At 28.1% G+C, this 18,075-nt stretch overlaps 1 protein-coding gene and 1 non-coding gene across 2 annotated transcripts; both read left to right on the top strand.

Annotated features, from left to right (window-relative positions):
• Positions 1-848: 848 nt before the first annotated feature.
• On the top strand, positions 849-933 carry TRNAM-CAU (transfer RNA methionine (anticodon CAU)). Its single transcript is given in 2 exon segments — positions 849-886; positions 898-933. It is a non-coding gene; the product is annotated as a tRNA-Met (tRNA).
• Positions 934-9,240: 8,307 nt separating this feature from the next.
• Positions 9,241-13,069, top strand: LOC124821617 (uncharacterized). Its single transcript, XM_047293530.2, has 2 exons — positions 9,241-11,990; positions 12,309-13,069. Exons 1-2 carry the CDS (start codon positions 9,386-9,388, stop codon positions 12,719-12,721), a joined length of 3,018 nt encoding a protein of 1,005 aa, XP_047149486.1. The 5' UTR covers positions 9,241-9,385; the 3' UTR covers positions 12,722-13,069.
• The last annotated feature ends 5,006 nt before the right edge of the window (positions 13,070-18,075 follow it).

The following is an 18,075-nucleotide window of genomic DNA, read 5'->3' on the forward strand; positions in this document are numbered from 1 at the left end:
ATATACATCAGTAACTTTATATGAACATGGTGGAAAAAAAATTGCTACAATAATATGAATGTTGTATTATTAATATTAAGGAGAAAGATGTGAAAGCAAATGTTATAAATTTGACTCGTTGAAACATGGATAATTGATGCAAGTTATCCATGTTATACACTAAAAATTGACAAGGTTGGATAAATAAAATCTGTTGTGTAAAGAAATTTGGTGAAGAATAATTTTAACTTTCATATAAATTAAAATTATGTATCAACACATGACAGATGAGTGATTAAGTTCTTTGATTTTTCTTTATTGTAAAATAATTGACGTCCTTTTATATTTTAGTCATTGATTACAAAAGGAGAGCTATTAATATACTTAAACTAATTATTTAATACTGTTCAAAATATTGAAGAGAATAAATATATATTAATAATCAAGTTTATTCGAATATCAAATATTAAAATAATAAAAATGTTTTGTTAAAAAATATAAAATAAAATCACAAAACGGATTCAAGCTATAAAAGGTTTGTTTACAGTTTATGTTCAACTACATAAAACTTGTTGTTCTAATGTATTTTAATTAAAAAAAAAACTGTATAATTTTCTTATGTTGAAATCTGAATTTATCCTTATTGTGTTAATACATTTGAATCAGGCATGGAATATATTTTTATGCTCTTTTGGTGTTTTGATTATTTTAACATCTTGAGTAATAGGAGTAGTATATAGTTGCAGACATTTTCAACTCTATGTTGAAACTTTAGGCAGGAAAAATTACATCTTTTAAAATTGCATTTCACCAAAATAATTGCATATTTATCTTACTTTATACCACTTTTGGTAGAAATAAATCATCAAGGGGTGGTGGCGCAGTTGGCTAGCGCGTAGGTCTCATAGCTTCTGAGTTATCCTGAGGTCGAGAGTTCGAGCCTCTCTCACCCCATCTTCTTTTTTTTTACAATTTTTATATATTTTAAATATTTGATGTTGACAAAACTTTTGTATATTTAAAAAATATTTTAACACTTAAAATATATATTTAGTGAAGATCCATCGGTACAGAAAACTTTGATGATATTTTTCAGAATGATACCTTTTATCGGAAAGGCAAGAAAATTGATGAGGAAAGTGAGAAAAATAACTTTGAGATGCAAGGAAAGAAAATGCATGAAGAAAGGAAAACATTTCTTAAATTAAATGCATAGTTGGGAAGAAGTAATGTTTAGCAAGTTTAGTTACGATTGTGAGAGTTTGGTTTGCAAGAAAAGTTAGTTTTGAAGGTGGGGATGATGGTGATGGATTCAGTCAAATATTTCATTCTAAAGGACTTCAATGCAATTAATGTTTCCTATTTGTTTGTCAACTCAGCTCTTTAATGTCTTTCTTCTTATAGATTCACCTAGTCTTCACTGACATTATAGGTTAAGCTGCTGTTTTTTTAATTAATTTTGTTATATACACGGAAATATAACTTATAAAATATAGAAATAGCTGTTTTGAAGTAAATTTTGTTATGCCTTAAAATAGTCTTTATAAGTTCTTAATAATATAAATTATGATTTAAAAGAAAATAAAATAAATAATTTTCCATGTTAACGTTAGAAATAATAATTAGAGTATCTCATAAGAAGATAATGGAAATTTATTACCTATAAATTTTTTTTTCTATCAAAATCTTAGTTAATTAATAAAGATGTTTAACTTTTTAAAAGGGACATTTAATTATTCTATTAAAAGTATTTCTATTTTTTTTGTCTTCTTTTAAAATGTTTATTTTATTATTCATTTGTATGACGATCACATAATGCTATAGGAGTCTTGGTAAAGAGTGCTACAATCATATTTAATTAGAATTTTAAATAATATAAGTTCGTCTTTTGTTCTTCTTTTAAGTCTTTAAATGAAATATGTTTTATGTGGGGATAATTGGAATTGCGTTGAGGTTTAATGCTTAAAATGAATCTTTATTCTCTTAATATTCATAGAGTATAATTATATCGTTGATTTGAGTTTTCTATATATTGATATTTCATCTTGTGTGAGTAGAAGCCTTTAGAGACAATAGAGCTCTTTGATAATGTCTCACAATCCAAGTAAGTGAAGTTAGAGAATTATAATTTATAGAATTGTGTTTGTAGTTTAGAATAGAATAAATTTGATTAAATGTTAATTTGGTATTCTAAATCTAGAAATGTGTGTTAAGAATTTTTTTTTTAGTTTTTGAGAAGCTTGAATTGTGAAATGATTTAACATGAGTTATATGAGTATCAAATTGATTGATGAATACTATGTTTAGAGTCAAATTTTGTCTTTATGTTTGAAAAGAGTACAAATAACTCAAACAGGCAAACAAATCATTTTGATATGCATTCTTAAACTCTGCATTTATGATATAACGTTGGATGAAATCTTTAAAACGTTAGGCACCAGTAGAAAAAAGTGAATAACAGAGAACTTTGATGGTCTATAACGTTGGACATCAGCTAAGGACGGTTGAATGCTGTCTAAATGTATGATGTATTAATGGTATGAGTGAGTGATATTAAAATGCTTTAGATTATATATATGTGATGGGTGGTTTAATATGAGAAACATGAGTTTTGAATTGGATGGATGATGAGAGTTCTACACTACTCCTTTTCTTTTCACCACCATCACAACATACTCATGCAAAGATTCTTCACCCCACGGTCTTTCCGATTGGATTTGTTCTCTTTTGTGTCTTTGAAAGGTTAGTTGTTTATAATATATAAGTGAGTATAAATTTTATCTTAAAAATTTTTCTATAAAGATTGAAATGCTACAATTTTTATTAGGAAGAGTTACACCCTATGAATTATGTTTATCATGATTATTAATTTGAATAAAAAATACAAATTATCTTTAATTAATTTTATAGTTTCTTCTATGTATTATACCTTGTTCTATAGTGTTTCTTTGCTTTACTATTTGTTGTATTGGAATGTTAAAATTCAAGCATTTTAGCAAAATATACTTTGATAAATGTTAAATGTGTATTAAATCAAATAATGCTTATATTATGAGATAACTACCTTTTCTTATTGAACACTAATGTTTTAATTCATGTTTGAAGATTGATGCTCTTGTTTATTTCTCATTTCCTGATTTCACAGTTTTAATCAGGCACACCTTCGATTGAGTTATATATTGTGTTTGATGTTAGGAAAATACATTTTCATGATAAAATATTGATAGAAGTAAATCAACTAAAAATTAATACATATTTCAACTAAAATATTATATATTTTTGTTACATTTGAATTGAGAACAAGTAATATTTAGTAATGCTGTGAAGATGGGTTGTAATCCGTGAGCCAACTTGGCTCACCACGGGTTTGAGTCGGGTTGGGTTTGAAAAAAATGTAATTTTTTATGTGGATTAGTTTTCAACCCGGCTCACTTGGATTGAACTCGTGGTGAGTTTGGTTGGCTCACCAACCCACCTAATTTAATTTAATTATTTATTATTTTGTGTTTCAATATTATTAGTTAACATTTTTTATTATATTATAGATGGGATAAGAAAAAAATGATGTTTCAAGAGAGAGAAATATTATAGATTTATCTATTAAGACTCTAATATTATAAATGGATAAATGATACAAAAATTATCAATATTAAACACTTATTTGTTCGTCTTTTGTGCTTGTTTTTGGATTAAATTTGGATTATATGATATATTTTTTTATTATTTTGAATTGTCTTTGAAGTTTAACATCATTTTAGAGTGAAATTTATTTATATTTGAATTAAAAAAATTATAATTTTTTTATTTTTTAAAAAAACTTATAATTAAGCAAACCAGTGAGCCAACCCGTTTAACTCACCAACTTGTAGTGGGTCGAGTCGGATTCAAATTTTTTCAACTTACTAATAATTGAGTCAGGTTGAGTTAGCTCACTAAATAACTAATGCGTGGTGGATGAAGTTAGGTTAAGCCGGGTTATTTGTTTTCAGAGATTGCACAATTATGAGTCGTTTTAGCCAAAGTGGGCCATAGAGTGTGATAAAGTTTTGAAGTTTGGTCATTCTAATAATTGCTTTTGGTGACTTCTTTTTATATACAAGTTTTTAGATCCCATCTTACATAACAATTTTGAAAATGAGTGCATATGCTTCATTCGCATAACACAAAACGAGTATTTCATTGTTCTCAATGGAAGAAAACAAAACAGACAGAAAATAAGACATTAGTGTGCGACAACACCTTTCTTTTGGGACCCTACTATTTTTGACAAAACAATGTTATTAAACTCGATTTATATTCCTATATCTCTATGGTCATTAGTGTTTGGTTAAAAATTAAAAAATCTGAATTGAAAATTAAAAACTGAATTGAGCTAAATTAAATCACTTAAATATAATGTGTATCTTGAAAGCTATTTTATAAGATAATTGTATTATACTCAAAATGTTATAAAAAATTGTGCTTTATAAAATGTATCCGGGAGATTTGCACAATATAACGGTAGATAAGTCAACCATTTTTACAATACAAAATATATATTTATATTTATCAAATTATTATAACAAAATTATATGTTGTTGTATTTAACAATTAAATTATATAATTTATTTATAAATAAGATGAAAAATTGTAATCATGAATATAATATTTAGGTATCTTTGTTTTTTGTTTCGTTGTAGTATGTCAAGTTGGTCCTTCTTTTTAAAAAGAAGTTTCAATTTCGTCCACACATGGTATAATTTGCCTCAATCAAGTCCATTTGTATTGACGGTGTTTAAATAGATAACGTTGACTTATTTTTGAAGTTGTGCTGTGTATATTTTGCTGTCATGACATTGTCTTGAAATATTGGTTGTGATGTGTAAGCTAATTAAAGGGTGATGTGGATTTAAAGTTTACAACTGGGAAAGAAACTTAATGTTAATAGAATGAGAGTTCCTCCTTCCACCACCACCAATTACTCCCTGCACCACTCCATACCTAATTTGTCCTTGCTATAAAACGGATGTTAACATCCGTTTACATATTTTATATTTTAATTTATTGTTTTTATTTAAAAAAAACTTCAACGAATGTGGCCACATCCGTTTAATAGATTTTTAAAAAATATTTTATTTATTATTTAAATAATATAAATTAACTTAAATTACTAATAATTATTTTATTAAATAAAATAAAATTAATTTATAAATAATTAAGTAAATTTTAAAAAAATTAAATAATATTTATATATTAATTTAAAATATAAAAAATTAAAAAACTAAAAACTAAAAAAAAAAACTAATTCAACGGATGTCGCGACATCCGTTAACATCCGTTTAGTAGATTTATAACAAAAATTTTAATTATTATTTAAACAATAATACATAAATTAAATTAATAATAATTATTTTATTAAATAAAATAAAATTAATTTATAAATAATTAAGTAATAATTTTAAAATAATTAAATAATATTTATATATTAATTTAAAATATAAAAAATTAAAAAACTAAAAAAAAAAAGTCAACAGATGTGACACATCCGTTTTAATACATTTATAAAAAATATTTTAATTATTATTTAAATAATAAGACATAAATTAAATTAATAATAATTGTTTTATTAAATAAAATAAAATTAATTTATAAATAATTAAGTAATAATTTTAAAAAAATTAAATAATATTTATATATTAATTTAAAATACAATAAATTAAAAAACTAGAAAAAAAACTCAACGGATGTGGCACATCCGTTGAAGAATTTTTTCTTCAACGGATGTTGACATCCGTTAAAGAAAAGAGGTGGGGTTGTAGGATATTTTAAAATATAAATGATAGTTTTAAAATTTAAAAAAAAATGTGATGATACAGAGAACAAAGTGAGATGATGTAGAGAGTAATCCTCTAATAGAATTAGGATTTATAATTGCAGACCCAACTAATCCAAAGGTCCACCACCACTGCCGGTCACCATCACGACAGACCTTCTTTAACCTCAACCTATCATAACACAACAAAAAACCATCCAAATTTACATAACCAAGAACCTCAAATCTACAACCACCACCATTTCTTCTTCGTGGCCACACTGTGTGCATTATGAGCCAAAAAAACCAAAAACAGAGAAGTTCTAATAAAATCCACTTATAAACTTCCCCTTAGTAAACCTTAAAAAATTGTTTTTGTCACGTCGCAAAACAATTAACTATACAAGGTGTGAAGGAGAAGAACCAATTTAACACACATTAGCAAAACTAAGGCAAAAATAATAATTAAATTTAAAGTTATATCATATATGTTTATTTAATAGTTTATTTTATTGTTGATTTTTTAATAACTTTTTTAAAATGCTTAAAATTTTTATAAAGTGTTATAAACAAAAACTGAAAACCAAATTACAATTTAAATTTTACTGTGTCATGTGCTAACTTTCTCAATAACCTTAAACATCTATTAACAAAATAGCCACATAAACTTTTATTCACGACAACAGAATATTTTTATTTTCTTATATACTTCTCTTCCTTTACGAAATCAATTATTTGTCACATTCTAGAAACAAATACATTTGTCAAGCAATCCAAAAGCCAAAACAAATTTAGAATTATAATAATTCACACAATTCTATGTTCTTTCGTATCTAAAATATCATATTATATGATAACGTTCGGGATAAACATGTTTTTATATAATTTTATATAGTACACTTGTCTTCTAATTTTCCATGTAATTTATTTATATATATTGAAAATCAAAAGAATGCAAAAAGAAAATGTAGACATAAATATTAAAATTATAAAGTGAGAGTGATAATGAATAGTTTAATAGTGATGTGACATATTATCTATATTAGTGAATTTGATTCAAAGTTTTGTGTTTGGAACTAACAGATTTATTAATGGAGTATTGGAATTTGAAACTAATTTCGTAAGCAAAGTGAATATTAATTATACTCATTGAGTTGACCAATTTTTTTAAGGATTGAGTTTCTAGAAGGTTTTATGCTTAGGGCAAAATCTTTAGAGATTTAATTAACATAAACGATCCATTTCTATATAGTAGCTCTTTTAGTTTTTAGACGCATAAAATTAGAGTAAATATGTTTTTAATAAAACTTAAAATTAGTTTTTTTCTAAAATTTTGAATTAATTTAGTCTTTCATTTGTTTTAATTTAAATTTTTTAACCAAATTTTATTACATTTAAAATTTTTAAACGGTTTTTCAATTAATATTAAAAAAAATATAAAGAATTTATTTGAAATGTCAAATAAATTTAATAAAAATAGTTAAAAAAATAAATCTACACATTTCAAAGAACTAAATTAAATCAAAATTTTTGAATGTGAAATAAATTTAATAAATTTAGTTAAAAGAATAAATCCCCACATTTCATAGAATTAAATTAGACCAAAATTTTTAAGTAATTTTAATTTTTATTGAAAGTTAAAAGATAAATATATATTTAACCCATAAAATATATTATAGTTTTATAATTAAGTAATTTTAATATCTCAAGTTAAGTTGTTAACCCTTTTTGCATTATCATTAATTTCAGTTAATGGTTTAAATCACTTTAGTTTTGGAAAACTTTTTAAAGATAAGAGAGAACGTGTTAAACATTATAAGGGCAAGGTATCAATTTTTTAGAGTTAATATGTTCCAATTATATTATTTTTCACTATTAATTACACTATAATTATGAGATGACAAAGTTAGCTATAGCTTATGTGTAAAAGTATTTCAAAACAATATTAAATTTATTATGAGTTACCTTTTAAATTTCATAAAGATCTAGTGTAAAGAAAACTTAATAAAACAAACTTATAATATCAAATATATTTAATTTTAGATTTTATCCACAAAATTAATATTTCACAAAATTTATATATTAAATTCGCATTGAAAAAATTGTAATATTGAATTCTCAAAATACTTTTTATTTCATTAATATTTGTTGTGAAGATAATTTTTTCTTCAATTAATTTATACTAATGCTTAATATGAATTTATTTGAAACTCTCAATTAACTTTTTTCTTTCTAAACATAAGTTAACCAGTAAGCGAGCTGATATTAAAAATTTTAATATATGAAAAGACAAAAATAAAAGTATTTTAAATATTTTAAAAAATTAATAAAAACTCAATTAACTCTTAAGTTTTAATTATTAACCTATTATACAATTTTAAAATTATTGGTTAAATAAAAGTGAAATTAGAACAACGAATGATAGAGACTTAAATTGATTAGAAAACGAAGTTCTACTAAAATTAGAGTTAATAATCTAAAATTAGAAGAAGAAAAATTAAAACCAAAATTTATTAATAAACATTTGGAAACCAAGTATTGCAATGACAGTACAAAATAGTTATAAAAAAATAAACTTTTATATATTTTTTAAAAAAAGTAAAAAAAAAGTATTATCAAATAAATGCAAAAAGTTTTATATATATCAAAATATTACTTTTCATTTGGATTACATTATGTCGGGCTCATATTTCTACAAGTGGTAATGTATCCGTGTACACCACAGGTGGGTATATTTTCATTAAACAATTAAATAAATAAAGTCAATTTAACTCATGATCAAAGTTTGATATTTTTATACAGAAAATATATAAAGATAAAATCGAAAATAAAATCAATTTTATTTAATTATTAAAACTAAAAATTCCATTATTCTATTTTTTTAATTATTGGTTTGTGTTTCACGTCTAAAGGTCATGGTCAACGTCACTATCAAAGCATGTTGTTAATACTTTCCATCATATATAGTTTAAGATTCAGAAATGTTGATCCAAGACTATAGTATAAAAAAATACTGCATTTCGTAGAAGCTTCTCATATTTTTTATCATTACATTAATTTCCCAGCTTATAAAATCAGGACGGTGTATTCGTCACACAATTTTTTTTTTTATGATTTCTGTACTTCTTGAAATTTTAATAACTATTTTTTCTAATAAATTCCTATCCAAAGATTCATAAAAAAACAAAATTACTATCATAATTTTAAAAATTATTCATTATATTTTTAAATAAGATTTCCTTTTAGAGTCAAAGACCGATATTTTACATGGATCTTTGCAAAACATAGAAATATATGTTATTTCGTATTTATACATTCCAGAAATCGTATCCATAAGTATATACTTAAAAAGATATGGTTATCTTTTAGCACTCTTATCAAGTTATTCTTCACATGAGTTAAAAATAAAAGAATATTGTATATAAGTATCTAATATATCACAGTAACGTGTGAACGGTCTCAAAGCAAGCCAACCATTTTCGAATTTTCTGAGTACGCATTCATAACTCATCTTTATCAGTGCTGACCATCTTCTCCTCTCTCTGCAGCACCTTAACGTATTTAAACTGAACACCAGAAAAGCTTGTTTTCTCTCTCTTTTGCACATTCACCTAGATGACTATATCAGTTCAATCATGTATACACTTTTCATGTCACATTTTTCTGGTTTTGTTCTTCTTCCTTGTTCACACAAGCTCCCAATCTTTGAATGATCAAGAGCATGCAGTTTTGCTTAACATAAAGCAATATCTTGAAGACCCTTCTTTCCTCTCCCATTGGAATTCAACTTCCTCTCACTGTTCATGGCCAGAGATCACATGCACCACTGGCTCAGTCACTTCCCTCACCCTCTCCCATTCCAACATCAACAAAACTATACCATCCTTCATATGTGACCTCACCAACCTCACACACCTTGACTTCAGCTTCAACCTCATCCCTGGTGACTTCCCCACACCCCTCTACAACTGCTCCAAGTTGGAGTACCTAGATCTTTCAGGGAACAACTTTGATGGCCAGGTTCCTCGTGAGATTGACCGTTTGGGTGCTAATTTGCAATATCTCAACCTTGGTTCTACCAATTTCCATGGTGATGTTCCTGCCAGTATTGGAAATTTGAAGCAACTGAGACAGCTTAAACTTCAGTTTTGCTTATTGAATGGCACTGTTGCTGCTGAGATTGATAGCTTGCCCAATCTTGAGTACTTGGATTTGTCCTCTAACTTTTTGTTTCCTAAATGGAAGTTGCCTTGGAACTTGACCAAGTTCAACAAACTGAAGGTGTTTTATTTGTATGGCACCAACTTGGTTGGGGAAATCCCAGATAACATTGGAGATATGGTGGCTTTGGAGAAGCTGGATGCATCAAAAAATAACTTAACTGGAGGAATTCCAAGTGGTTTATTCTTGCTGAAGAATCTGACCTCACTCTATCTTTTTCAAAACAGCCTCTCAGGGGAGATACCAAGTGTGGTTGATGCATTAAACTTGGTCAACCTTGATCTTGCAACGAATGATCTCACAGGGAAAATACCAGATGATTTTGGAAAACTGCAACAGCTGGAATGGTTGAGTTTGTCTTTGAATAACTTGTCAGGTGTGATACCACAAAGCTTGGGCAGTCTTCCTGCTCTCATTGATTTTCGCGTGTTTTTCAACAAGTTATCAGGTACTCTTCCTCCTGATTTTGGCCGTTACTCAAAGCTTAAAACCTTTTTGATTGCATCTAATAATTTTACGGGGAAGTTACCGGATAACCTGTGCTATCATGGGATGTTACTTAACTTGTCTGTTTATGAGAATAAGCTGAGTGGTGAGTTGCCAGAATTTCTTGGAAATTGCAGTAGTTTGCTGGACCTGAAAATTCACGAAAATGAGTTTTCTGGTAACATTCCTAATGGTCTTTGGACATCTTTCAATTTGTCAAATTTCATGGTTAGCCATAACAAGTTCACTGGTGAGCTTCCTAAAAGGCTATCTTGGAATGTTTCGAGGTTTGAGATAAGTTACAATCAGTTTTCTGGTGGAATTCCTAGTGGAGTATCATCATGGACTAATTTGGTAGTGTTTGATGCCAGTAAGAACAATTTCAATGGAAGTATTCCAAAAGAGCTAACAGCTCTTCCTAAGTTAATAACCTTGTTGCTTGATCAGAACCAACTCACTGGGGCACTTCCATCAGATATAATATCATGGAAATCCTTGGTAACTCTAAATTTGAGCCAAAACCAACTCTCTGGACAAATCCCTCATGCAATTGCTCAGTTACCTGTCCTTAGTCAGCTTGATCTATCAGAAAATGAATTCTCTGGCCAAGTTCCTTCTCTATCTACCAGAGTCACCAATCTCAATTTGTCTTATAATCATTTAACTGGGAGAATTCAAAGGGAGTTTGAAAATTCTGCGTATGCTGGTAGCTTTTTGGGCAATTCTGGTCTTTGTTCTGACAACCCAGCACTGAACCTTACCTTGTGCAATTCTGGCCTTCAAAGAACAAGCAAGGACTCATCTTGGTCTATTGGTTTGATTATATGCTTGGCGGTAGCAGCCTTGTTACTGGCCCTTTTAGCATCACTCTTGTTTATTAGATTTCAAAGAAAGAGAAAGAAAGGATTAGATAACTCTTGGAAGCTCGTTTCCTTTCAGAGGGTGAATTTCACAGAATCAACCATTGTCTCATCAATGACAGACCAAAACATTATTGGTAGTGGTGGATATGGTACAGTATATCGCATTGATGTTGGTTCAGACTATGTTGCTGTGAAAAAGATTTGGAATAACAGAAAGTTAGACAAGAAGCTTGAGAGCTCCTTCCGTGCAGAAGTTAGAATATTGAGCAACATTCGTCATACCAACATTGTGAGGTTGATGTGTTGTATCTCTAATGAAGATTCTATGCTCCTTGTATATGAGTATCTGGAAAATCTCAGCCTAGATAAGTGGCTGCATAAGAGTGTTAAACCAGGTTCAGCCAATAAAGTGGTCCTTGATTGGCCAAAGAGGTTGAAAATAGCAATAGGGGTTGCTCAGGGTTTGAGCTACATGCATCATGACTGTTTACCACCTGTTGTTCATAGAGATATAAAAACAAGCAACATCCTTCTGGATTCTCAGTTCAATGCTAAAGTTGCTGATTTTGGACTAGCTAAGTTGTTAATCAAGCCAGAGGAACTAAGCAGCATGTCAGCTGTTATTGGCTCATTTGGCTATATTGCTCCAGGTGAGTGTGACTTACAATCTTTTTGTTCCTAACTAGCAAATACTATTTCTTTTTCTTATTTAAATTTTGTGGTACTTTTGAGTAAACCTTAGATTTAGTGCCAAAATTTTAAGACTCAATTAGTTCCTGAATTACTAATTCTTCACTTCTAATGCCATCCACTTTTGTGTTTTGTGGATAAACAAGGGAAAATTTAAAATAAGAAACTAACTAGAGTGATTGATACTTATAATCTCAGTACAAAATAGAGGTTTAGACTTCTCTTTCCACTGGCATACAAGTTTACTCTCAATTTAACTTTTCATATTTGAATTGCAGAATTTGTGCAATCAACCAGAGTTAATGAAAAGATTGACGTGTTCAGCTTTGGAGTAGTGCTATTAGAACTGACAACCGGTAAAGAAGCAAGTTATGGAGACCAACATTCATCTCTTTCAGAGTGGGCGTGGCGTCACATTCTGATTGGAGGCAATGTTGAAGAATTGCTAGACAAAAATGTCACTGAAGCCAGTTACTTAAATGAAATGTGCACTGTTTTCAAACTTGGTGTCATGTGCACTGCAACACTGCCTACCAGTAGGCCTTCCATGAAGGATGCCCTACAAATATTGCAAAGCTTAGCAGAACCATTATTTTATGCAGAGAAGTGCTTTGACCACTACTATGATGCTAGGCCCCTTCTTAAGAGTTCAAAGGAAGCTATATTGAATGTTGATCATGATAGTGAATGATTAACAAAATGGACAAGTCAGTGAAAAAAATAGGTTTAGCAACTTGAGGCAATGTTTATTGTGTTTGAAAATGAAGAGTGGGGTAGTTAGTTTTTCACAGAGTTGTTGTATAGAATGGATTTAATGAAATGTGGAGTTATGATTACTACCATTTGAATGAAGAGTCATAGTGGAAGCATCAACAACCCACTGGTTAATATAGTGAGAGATTTGGAAAGTTTTCATGTAAAAAATTAAAATATCTAGTATTTGTGTGTAGATATTCTACATCACCTTTTTTTTTATATCAGTATCATTAAAACTTTTTTTATTAAATTTTGATGATTATTTCGTGTTGAAAGTTTCACATTGACTAGAGACTAAAAATAAGATCAATTTATAGTATATAAATGAATACAAACTTCATTTTACAAGTCGGTTTTGTGAAATTGAGTTCGGTTTTATGAAATTGAGTTAGGTTTAAACTTCTTAACATATTTTATAACACTATTAACTCTGGTCAAATATTATACTTTCGAAAACCTTTCTCTAGATTGCACTAGCTGGCTTAGAGAAACGAAATTGAAATTTGTTTCAAAGGAGAACTATTGGTGACAGCAGAGTTGTGTTTTGTAAGGTTGGAACTATGTGCCGTGTAGAATATATGGCCTTAGATAAAGAGGAAAGCTTCAACTTAATTTATGCAATATGAATAGTTTGTTCTTGTTGGATTCTGGCTGGTTTATACTCTTTACGGCCAAACTGCTTTGACTCTGAATGCTGGTTTAGTTGCAAACTTGGAAACAACTCATAAAATCATATATATATATATATATATATATATATATATATATATATATATATATATATATATATTTATTGGGGTGGATCTTCATTTCAAACTAAAGTATACGTTGTATGAAAGTGTGTTTACTTTATTTTATTTGAAAGACATTGGAATGTTGTGAATGTAAATATTTTACACTACCACTTAATATAAAATTGTTATATATAAAAGACTTAATACCTCTTTTGCTCCCTCAAAAGAGGGAAAATATTCAGAATCGTCCTACCTTTTTTAAAATGGTCTCAAATTTTGAAAAAATTGGTCAACTTAATCTTTTTTTGTTACGGTGTCAAATTTTTAACGGTGCAGCTGCCACATGGATAAAAGTTAATGACATGTACAATTTATCTCACTGCGTGACAACCCTAATTCCCAAACCCTAACTTCCTTGTGTTGCCAGCACCATGGGAAACCGTAGGTTGCCGTCAGCCACCCGTCGTATTGCCGCAACCTCGCCTCACGTTTCAAGCTCCCTAAAGTCGTGCTTTAGACACCATGGTTGCGCGATCAGGATTACAATTTGGATATGGAATCTCTGTCTGAATTTCTTTTCTTGTAGGTGCTCGCGATTTGAGAAGGTGGAGAAACCATGGTGTGCAGGTTGCGATATGGAGGTGCGGCGTGATGGTTCTGCCGTGCGAAGAAGATGATGAACATTGGTCATGGTGGGTTTCTATTGCAGTGGGAGATGGCGCGATTTAGGTATGGTGGAGGCGCTGATGGCTAGCTCAAGGTTGGGCGAAACTCGCGAGGAGATGAGTGGAAGAACTATGGCGGCGATTTAGGTTTCAAAAGATTTTTGGAATTAGGGATTTCTTTGTTTGGATTTCTGCAGGTGTGTGCGAGAGAGTGCTCTTGCAATGGTCATGGTTGATGGCAGTCCTTGCAGCTCTACGATGACTTGAAAAGTGTCTCATGGTGGAGATGGAAGTCGAGGAAGATAATGATGGAGGACTCGCGACTTTGGCGTTCGCGTTCTGTATTGGTGAAGGTGGGGGCTTTAATTTGGTTAAAAGTTAACTTAATATAATAATATGTGTATATTGAGTAAGTATTAATTTTTGTAAGATTTAAGCTGAAATAATATGTTATTGATTATTTTTTTTATGTAACTGAATTCTTAAATATTATTTTTATATGCATAGTAGTCTATATGTTAGAGGACTCTAATTGCAGTTAAATTAAAGAAATGAACAAGATGATAAAAAAGTTTTTTCTTATTTACCCAGCAATACATGATGTTTAATTTAGTTAATGAAAAACGAGAGTTTTTTTTTTTAATATTTAATTTGATTTCTTAAAAAACTGAGGTGGTGACTCATAAGTTTTTGTACAAATTTATAATTAAATTAATCTTTGATTCATAGTTATTTAATCATTACAATCACTTAATGTTTAATGCACTTCTTTATTAAAATAAGTTTTCACATTTGTACAAGCAAATGGTTTTTATGATTCAACGCGATAACTAAAATAATTTCTCATAGTTTTAGTGGTGTCAAATCATTTTTACTTCAATTTAATTGGTATTCTCGATGAGATTGAAATGGTAACTTAGGTTAACATTTATGCATTTTTTGCATAGTAGTTATAATAAAGTGATGGTTTTTTATTTTTATAGTCATATCTTCTTTTTTATTTATTTTTCTTCAACTGTTAGTATCTTTTTAATGTGGTCTATTTTTTTAAGATTATTCAAATCGTTTCAAACATGTGTGGATAGGTGTTGTGATTTCCATAACAAATTTTTCTAACTTTCAAATTTTATGATGGTTTTGGAGTTCTTTAAATTAGATATTTTTCTGTGTGAACCTATATTCACTTCAGAATATATTATTACTGTGTTTTTGAGAATAAGGATTCAGAAACCAGAAAGTAAACACAACAACAATAACTGAAGATTAATCTTTCTGTTTTTGCATTTCATATCATTTGAATATATTCATACGTGTTTGTTTAACATATTTAAATTAATTAAACTGGTAGTTTATATGTTTCAAATCATGCTCTGTGAACAAATGAAGACAAATGTGTTGATTATCAAGTGAGATATTTATTAAAATTTTAATGAAAAAAAGATAGGAAAGTACTATAAAAGTAAATAATGAATGAGTGTTTGAGTGTTTTAGGAAATTTGGAAAGTTGTATGTTGTGGAATAATTTGCAATTTTTTTAGAAAAAATTTAGAAAAGGATTGGTAGTTTTGACAAGAAAAAAGGTATGAAAATTTATAATTTTGTCTTAAAATGTCATATATGAAAATTTATACTTTATGCTAAGAAAATTCTACATTGAATAATACTAGTTGAGTTGAACATTGTTGTGGTGGGATGAGAGTGTTATCAACATGTTGGATATTTGCTTTAAAATGGAATTGGTTTGTTGAGGTTTGAAAAAAAAATTTATAGAAAAATTGTGTAATAAAGTTTGTAATTTTATATAAAAAAATTTGTGTGAGAAGATTTTATTAGAAAAGGGTTAAATATGTTTTTAGTCCCTAAACTATTGGCCGTTTCTGATTTTCGTCCCTCTTTCAAAGTAAGGTACAATTTGGTCCTCATTCTCTTCGAAACGTTCGTTTTAGTCCTAGAAAACTAAACATTGTTTAAAAATTTGGTCCTCATTTAGCAACAAATGAGGACTAAAACCAAAATTCTGAGGACTAAAACGAACGTTTCGAAAAGAATGAGGACCAAATTGTACCTTACTTTGAAAGAGAGACGAAAACCAGAAACGGCCAATAGTTTAGGGACTAAAAACATATTTAACCCATTAGAAAATTTACATTTTTAGTAATATAATTGTCTTAGTATTGTTGGATGTAGTTCTAATAATGTTAAATTTATTATGTGTTTTTATTTAAATTATACATTTTTATTTTCTAATTAAAAATTATTTTCTTATTATGCGATTTACATCAAAAAGAATTTATGAAGGTGATTGATTATTTTATAATATACTAGTCCCAAAATTTTGCTGAGGGATGAATTTTGAAAAGAAAACTCTGGAAAATCAGGTTTCAACAATGCAATAAGGACTTTGAGTCTATTTATGATTCTACTGGTCATTACTTTCTTTAAAAAAAATATACTTTTGACAAACATAATTTTTTACATTCAATTGATATTATTTCTTTTTATATTTAATTTTTGTAAAAAAATTATAAACATTCATTCGTTTAAAACTATTTTATCTTGGTTAAGTGAATCAAATGAATGTCAATAATACTATTTTTATTTTTTTTATAATGATATTAAGTTTATACTTAATGGAGAGAAATGAACAAAGCCTCACCATCACAATTAATTGTTCTCGTAGACTTTTGGTAAAATTCTCACTTAAGAACTTAGACAATACATATATAATTCAAATAGTCATTTTCATAAAATAATCCATTAGAGTCAAGATTATAATGTGGGAGGAAAAAAGAAATAATGTTTCTTTATTTAATCATATGTTGACTCCAGGAAATGTAAAATCAAAGAGTGAGTTGTCCTACTACTTTTCAATCATTATTTTTCCAATCAGACAAAATGATCAATAAACTAGTAATCATTTTTGTGTCAACCTTTCATAAAATCTATAAGTTTGGTCATTTTTATTCTTGATTATATGTGGCTTACAAAACAGCTCTTTGTCCTCTTATAAATAATATAGAAAATAAATAAATTATTCATTTGTTTATTATAATTTGACTAGATTTTATAACTAAATACATTTTTTATAATAATTTGAAAATGAAAATTTAATTCTTATTTATATATATTTATATATATGTATATATATATATATATTAATATTATATTTTATATTATTGAGGTATTTTTAATATATTTTTCCTTTTGAAATTTTTCTCATTTTTTTTTTCTTTTGATCAAATTTAAAACTTTGTAAGTTTCAATTCCTAAATGAGTAAAGTAAATTAGGTAAGCAAACAAATGAATGGACTCAAAGTAGTCAACATTAGGTTTTTATTCTATACCCACGCGTGTTGACCGTTGAAACCATAAAAGCAATAAGTGAAAGTTAGAAATGAAAAGTAGTTACAAAAGCTCTAAGTGTTGCAAAGTATAAATTGAAATTTCTTTGTTTATTTATTTTCTTTAATATGCATATTTATTATTATTTTCATCTCAAAAATAAACTTTCTCAGTCAAATCGAGAATAGTTTTAATAAGTTTTTTATGAAACAAATTTTTTAAAGCAACCTCACCATTTAATTCTGGATTAAACATTTCCAACAACTCTCACCATCTTTGTTTTTTAGGATGAGTAATACTTAAAATGATAAATATATTTCAGATAATTTTAAAATGGTATTTTTCTATAAAATATATTTGTGCGGGTGGAGGAAGAAAAAATTAGAGTGCGGGAGGAAAATCTCGCTGTGTTGGGCAATGGGGGTAGTTTTGTCTTTTACACACCCTATAGAGGTGTAGGAAGAAACCACGGGGCGCAAAAAGTGATAGCCCAATTGCGTTGTTTGTTTCAGTGTCCAAAACAAAAAAGGCCATAATAAAACAAACCC

Source organism: Vigna umbellata, chromosome 4, assembly GCF_029865625.1.
Source record: "Vigna umbellata cultivar VRB3 chromosome 4, Vumbellata_1.0, whole genome shotgun sequence".
NCBI lineage: Eukaryota > Viridiplantae > Streptophyta > Magnoliopsida > Fabales > Fabaceae > Vigna > Vigna umbellata.